At 42.5% G+C, this 6865-nt stretch overlaps 1 protein-coding gene across 1 annotated transcript; it reads right to left on the bottom strand.

Moving 5' to 3' along the window:
- Nucleotides 1–378: 378 nt before the first annotated feature.
- On the bottom strand, nt 379–2597 carry LOC147427395 (F-box protein At5g50450-like). The gene is made up of 4 exons (XM_086496535.1): nt 1751–2597; nt 1483–1645; nt 1171–1400; nt 379–1100 (listed from the first exon to the last, which is right to left on the bottom strand). The coding sequence occupies exons 1-4, from the start codon at nt 2014–2016 to the stop codon at nt 578–580; spliced, it is 1182 nt and encodes a 393-aa protein (XP_086352661.1). The 5' UTR covers nt 2017–2597; the 3' UTR covers nt 379–577.
- Nucleotides 2598–6865: the final 4268 nt, after the last annotated feature.

Here is a 6865-nt window from a genome sequence, read left to right as displayed (position 1 = left end):
CATGTTGCTATTTTTGTAAGATACCCGTCTACTTATTTAAATTGCGGTATGACATCGCCTTCTTGTACATCTTTTATACCCCAATCTTTTGCTCATGTTGCTATTTTTGTAAGATACCCGTCTACTTACTTAAATTGCAGTATGACATCGCCTTCTTGTACATCTTTTATACCCAATCTTTTGCTCATGTTCTGTGAGATCCATTTCTTCTCTTAATAGTTTGATAGTGAGGGCTTGTTGATAAAAAGCAGGCTAATATAAACACTATCAACATCTGATTCCTGGCTGTAATTAGGCCAAGTTGATGTGCATTAAGCTTCTCTTTAATATACTAAGGCTTGAGCAATCCAAACTCAAATTAACCATGTGATGTAACAATGCAAACATGTAGTCTCAAAGTATACACCGTAAGATTCGGATTTATAAATTTTTGGTCCTCAAATATTACTATTCTTGTACACAAGTCAAAACATTGGCACCATAATCAGTCCAATTGACAAGCCTTAATTGCTCATTTGCTTGCAGCGTTAATGATAGTGGACTTTCGGTACCAAATAGTAGAAGTAATAGGCCAATATTATTGATCACTTGAATCATCCATGTATGACGGACCATGCCTCCTAGGAAGGCCGATGACGAAAGCTCGGTTTGGCCAGCGAATGGCAGAGGCACAATGGAGCTTATGTTGCAGCTTCCAATCCAAGGCTTGGCATGCTCGAGAGCAATAGTTGACACGGCCACAAGCTGAACATCGCCTAAACTCGTGCTTACGAGTCTCCGGACGGCCACAATTTGCATGTGAACAAAGTCGAAGACCCATGGGGAGAGGCTTTAAACGGAACCAGCCTAGCAAAAACTCATGCGCTATGTGGAGAGTGGGAGGGAGCACACTAGTACAGCCGAAGTCACTCAAGAGTGAACAACTCTTTGAGTGGAGAAGTTTGTAAATGGAAAATAAGGAATCCACCGTTACTTTGAGCTTGTTTTGGCCTACTCCACAATCAAGGGATAGCTTCCTTGTTGCTAATAGTGAGGCCTCTCGAACATTGGCCTCTAAGATGAGGCGTCGTCCATGGAGTACATTCATAGGCACCCCGTAACTGCAATCACCCAAAAGTTGCTCTTCAAAATGGGTTTCGAACCGAAGACATGTACGCCTACAACACATACCCGTCCTGGAGACAATGGCCCAACTCCCGCATGGCATCCACGTGGCCAAGGGCGGCCGCCCGCGCACAAAGATGGACGCCTGCTTTCAAGTTCTTGTCCGCCCGGCTCCCGCCGCTGCCATTGAAATGGATCACGCCCAGCGCGTGGAGGGCGCCCGCATGTGAGCGCGATGCAGCTCGGCGCAGCATCTCCAGTCCTTCCTCTCTCTCCAGCAAGCAATAGAATCGAATCTGCAAAAGAAATTAGGGACCAATTAAAGTTAAATAAGTAAATAAAATTCGTATCAGAACGTAATTACGAGAAAAATTTTACCATGCCTAGAGTGAAGCAAGCCTCCAGATTGCCAGCTTCTGCAGACGTGGACAAGTAGATGGTGGCAGCAGCACACCACTGACAGGCCCTCACCCTCAGAGCCCCTTCTGATGCATTGCGCATCACGACACTATTGCTGGCAAGCCTCTTGAATCTCTTACATCTGCACAAACCACCCCCCCCCCCAAAAAAAAAAAAAGGGTCTTTAGAAAGAGATACAAAAACATCATACTTAGCCCAATATTCCTAATTTTGCTGGCTTGCTTACATTGACTTGACGTTCAGCAGGTCCCTCGGAGTGTCAGCTCTTGAGCTCAGCCACACCAAAATGGATAGCACCACATCGTCAGGCAGCTTATCAAAGCAGCTGCTTCCTTTTCCCGCAATGTTTTTCTGTGAGCTAATTAACCTTGCTCTCTTAGCACATGATTCAGGCCCTGGAGGCCTTTCTCTCACAGAAACCGCTGAGCTTCTAGACCTCCTCTGCATGCAACCAGGCTCTCCTGCTCCATAGCTCGCTCTTCGAGTGCGCATTTCGCGACGCTGATCAGCCCTAAAGCCAAAAACAGAAGCTGAATGCCACCAAATTTAGCTAAATTCCACCAAATTTAGCTCCAATTCTACTCCCCCCCCACACACATTTCTCTCTGATGATGTCGGACTTGCATCCAGTCCCTCTCTCCTCCTCTCTCACCCTCTCCCTTTCTACTTTCTATTCTATGCAGCGTTCACTTGCTTGTGGAACCATCCATCTGCTTATAAAACAACCGCAGCAGCTGGCTTACGCTCATGCAGTCAGCAGGGCTTCACAGCAGCCGTTGCAAGGAAAGTGAAGAAAAACGGAAAACCAGTCTCACAAAGCTTTGTTTTTTGTTTCTTCACACATAGTATGAAGTTACAAGCCTTAAATATGAGAGAGAGACAGAGAGAGAGAGAGCTGTCGAGACTAGGCCTAGAGAGTTCAAGAAAATGTTTGAGAGAGAGAGAGCTCAATTTGGAGCATTGAATACATCAGTTGGCGAGACAAGAGCTTTTTTGACGGAACCGGCAAGATCTTCGAGTTTGAACTCTCTTTTCTTCTCCAGAGTCCAAGCTATCTAGTTGAAAAAATAAGACTGCACGTCACGACTCTCAGCTTGGACAACGTGTTCATATGGTTCACACTATCTTTATATTGATACCAATGCTCCAAGAAAACCATTTTGTTGGCAATGTCTTTTAAAGAGAAACTAGTCAACAACCCGGGCAAGAGCACCCCAGGGAGTCACGAACCAAAGCCAAGGGGCCTAGACATGTGGATTGGGGATCCAATTACGCTAGGGCTAAGAGCCACCCAGTCTATATATAGGGTGGTATGGAGGTGGATCTCCTAAGCTAGTCCCCTGGGTTCTTTCACTGGTATCAAGAGCATATATTATTTTCGGGAGAAGGTGAAAGGGCGTGGTCACTTTGTCACTTTTTTGCATGCTTATGCAATTGGGGAAGAGGACGAGGGCCGTGTGTAGGACCCCTTAGGCGAGGAGGGAGCCGAGGCTTGCCCTCCATTAAATCGAGCGCAAGCCAGTTCATTGGGAGCGCGAGGGCCTTGGGGTGAAAACTCATAACGGGTGTAAGAGGGGTGGAGTGACGGTGCGTTCATTCCCTCTCTGGCTTGCAATGACGGCGGAGGGCCTTGGGGTGAAAACTCATAACGGGTGTAAGAGGGGCGGAGTGACGGCACGATGTGGTTTGTCTGCCTTTCTTGCAGCGCTAGACACTACAGGTAGTCGGAAAGGTCAACATGACATAAGAGCAAAACCGACAGTCATCAGCTTTTGTGGCTTGAACGCGGACTGTCTTGGCCTCTTTGGTTATATCTTGCCCCGCACTGGAGCGCTGACTTGCAAGGAAGCATCTGCTTTACTAAAGGTGTAGGAGCAGAGCGGATCCGCACACTGCATGCACGCGAAAGAGAGAGAAGTTCTCATGCTTCAATTAATCCTGCCTATGTTTTAGAGTTACAAATCAAAAGCGTTTTTTGCTGGCCTGCACTGCTTCCTACATAGATTCTATTCTTATGTCTATGCACTACTATTTTTAGAATGCTTTTATGGCAGAGCTCGAGAAGCTACCCATCAAGAGGGGGCGCTAATTAGTTGTGCCAGATTATACGACTGTGCTTGCAAGAGGCAGAGTAAGTAAGGAAGAGCAGGCCTGCAAGACCTGCACACTGCATCGCTGCAGCTCCTTGCGACACAGGCAAAGAAAACCTTGACTTGCAAGCTCTCACACGTCATCGTAGACTAGCAAAGCCAATTGCAGAAGGCGCATTCCTATGTAGCAGCCAACGCACGCTTGCATCCTCCAAACGTGATGCCACTTGTATGTTGAGGAGATTTCGCCTATGGTGCTTTTGAAGATGAAAGAGATTGTTGAGGCTTTTCTTGGAAGTACAATGAAGAATGCGACTATCATTGTTCCTGCGTACTTCAAGGATTCTCAAAGATAGACAACTAAGGACGCAAGAGTTATCTCCGGTTTGAATCCCGAGTGCAACCATGCCGATTGTATCCATCTCAAGTCCTAACTGTAGAGAGCATTCATGGTTGCAAGAACTTCAAATCTGAACTCAACACACTGGTTTAACGCGGCATCCTTACGGCTCGCAACGGCTACAACCACTGGCCTAGTTGAGATGACGTGGGCTATGGTATTACTTAGAGCCTTTCTCAACAAGCACCTCGCATCTTGACCTTTGCCTGATTATATTAGCGGCTTGCAAGACCTACCGGAATTATTAGCTGAGTTGACAAGTCTATTATTAGCAGCTTATGAGACGTGTAGGCGCCGAAAAACAGAAACCACAAAGGACCTTGATGAGGTATGGATTGTAGAGTTTTGTCTTATGGACAAGGTCCTAGAAATTTGTTTCGTTTTATGAGTTTCAATTTTTGTTATAGTATTTACATGCAGACACACTCAAGTATACGATGTTTAATGTAAGGTCCTTGACTCATTAGGTCGCAGCCTGGATGTGATGGCTGAAGACATCATTGTGGATAGTTTATGTCTAAGGTTTTGATGGGGACTAAGATGTAAATTACAGTTGGAGTCAATACAAGATTAGAGACCCATGGGCATCTAGGACATTGTGTAGTGTGGTCTTTGAGTGATGTGATTCATGCTCTATGGTGGTAGCATTGTGTGTATGGATAATCAAAGAGCATGTTTGCACGATGTCAGTGCCTGTTTAGGTGATGTCAGCCCATGGTTTATTGGGTAAGTTGATCTCTACTCTCATGGCTTTGACATCAATGGTAATGAGGAATGTCATATTTGGTTTATTCATGAGTAAGTTGATCTTGGTGCTGACTGTAGGCTCTGCGATCAGTTTGTGAGAAGAGTTTGTAGCTTGCAAATAATATAGTTTCTTTCATTATATTTTGATTGAAATTATAGACTAAGATTTGATCGAACAGGTCCTTGAAAACCATGTAGACAGAAAATTGTAGGGGTTACGTTCTTAAGGATCTTGTGTCTTATGTGAGGCTTATATTTCTACCTGGACTTCATGAATTTGTAAACCATAGATTTTCTTTCATTATATCTTTGATTGACATTGTAGAGTTAGATTGGCTGAACAGGCCCTTAAAAATCATGTGGACAAAATTGTTGGGGCGGGTTATGTTCTTAGAGCTCTTATGACGTACGTGAGGCTTATGTTTTTAAGTAGACTTTGTGTCATATTTTATCACTGAATTCATTCAACAGAGACAAATTTTATACCAACTAACTTTGATCTCATGGAATAGTATGCCCATGGATTTTAATATTAGTGCTTCATATGATGATTTGCTAGACGATGTGTTGAATATTTTAACTTCAATTTACGATGCTCCAAGGTTAGTGCTTGGTATGATGGTCTACTAGACATTGTGTTGAGTATTTTAATTTCAATCTATGATGCTAATGTAGTGACATGACCAATACCGGAGAGTTTGATGCTCTATCACTCGTAAAGAAATTCATATAATTTACAATGAATTATTACTAAAATTCTTGAAGGAGTAATTACTTGATTTTGTGCCTTAATGATCATTCTATAGCGTCGAATGCATCATCTTGCCACCTGAAAACTTATTGTTATGAAAATCAGTTATATCATCTCGAACATCGTCATTGTCATGCCATTATTGTTATGTCCATTGATATGAATATCGTCTCGGACATCGTCATCGTCATGCCATCGTTACTATGGTGATTGTTACGAATATCTTCTCGAACATCATCTTGTGTCATGTATTTATGTGCACACATACATTCTTATTTTGTATACATAAATATGGGCTATCTAATCATCGTGACATCATTGTTATGGCCATTCTTATGAATATCATCTCGGAAATTGTCATCGTCATGCCATCATTGTTGTGGCTATTTTCTTGAATATCATCGCGGACATTATCAATTGGCATGCCATCATTGTTATGGACATTGTTATAAATATCGTCTTGGACATCGTCATCGTCATGCCATCATTACTATGGTAATTGTTATGAATACCTGCTCGGACATCATCTTGTGTCATGTATTTATGTGCACACATACATTCTTATTTTGTTATACATACATATGTGCTATCTGATCGTCATGCCATCATTATTATAGCCATTGTCTTCAATACCATCTCGGACATTGTCATCCTCATGACATCTAATCGTCATGCCATCATTGTTGTGGCCATTGTTTTGAATATCGTATGGAGATCATCTCGTTATATGTACAGAAGTGCGCACATATACTCTTGTTTTGCTATACATACATATGTGTTATTTGATAGTCATGTCATCATTGTTATGGCCATTTTCTTGAATATTGTATGGGCATTATCTCATGTCATGTATTTATGTACTATCCATTGCTATGTTACAAAAAGGACAGCATTGCAAACCGTCTCTTATGACATTTTGACTATAATTATTTTCATTGACATTGCTAAGATTTTCTCGATTGTATTTCTTGAGTTTATGATATTTGCAGGTATGACCAAAAGTTAAAGTTTATCAAGACATTTTTTGGTGAGGAGATTATGGCAGAATAAAGAAGTTTATAAAGACATTTTTTGGTGAGCAAGTGTTGGTAGTCTATACAAAGATATCTCTCTCTTGAGCCTTTAAAGGCCATTGTTGTACTTGATAGGAGTGATGTAGCTCCTTGTAAGCATTCTTTGTAAATTCAATGGTATTATTAATATAACGGTGAGTGTATATAGAGCTGTGGGTTTTTCCCTTGAGCCCCCAAGGGTTTTTTCATCCACAGTTAGGGACCCTTATTTGAGTGGGGGTGTTGAGCTCCATATATAGCACCTGGGTCCCCTCTATATATACATCATCTGTGTGAGTAT

Source organism: Adiantum capillus-veneris, chromosome 23 (genome assembly GCF_014529385.1).
Source record: "Adiantum capillus-veneris isolate H3 chromosome 23, ASM1452938v2, whole genome shotgun sequence".
In the NCBI taxonomy this organism is placed as follows: Eukaryota; Viridiplantae; Streptophyta; class Polypodiopsida; order Polypodiales; family Pteridaceae; genus Adiantum; species Adiantum capillus-veneris.
This window is presented reverse-complemented; position numbering and strand designations above follow the sequence as displayed.

Bases quoted from the DNA above. Each gene is read 5' to 3' on its own strand.
- LOC147427395 (XM_086496535.1), bottom strand. From the start codon at position 2,016: ATGCGCACTCGAAGAGCGAGCTATGGAGCAGGAGAGCCTGGTTGCATG. The intron at 1,646-1,750 runs GTAAGCAAGCCA...TGGTTTGTGCAG, and splicing joins CTGCTGAACGTCAAGTCAAT to ATGTAAGAGATTCAAGAGGC. The intron at 1,401-1,482 runs GTAAAATTTTTC...TTTCTTTTGCAG, and splicing joins CTTGCTTCACTCTAGGCATG to ATTCGATTCTATTGCTTGCT.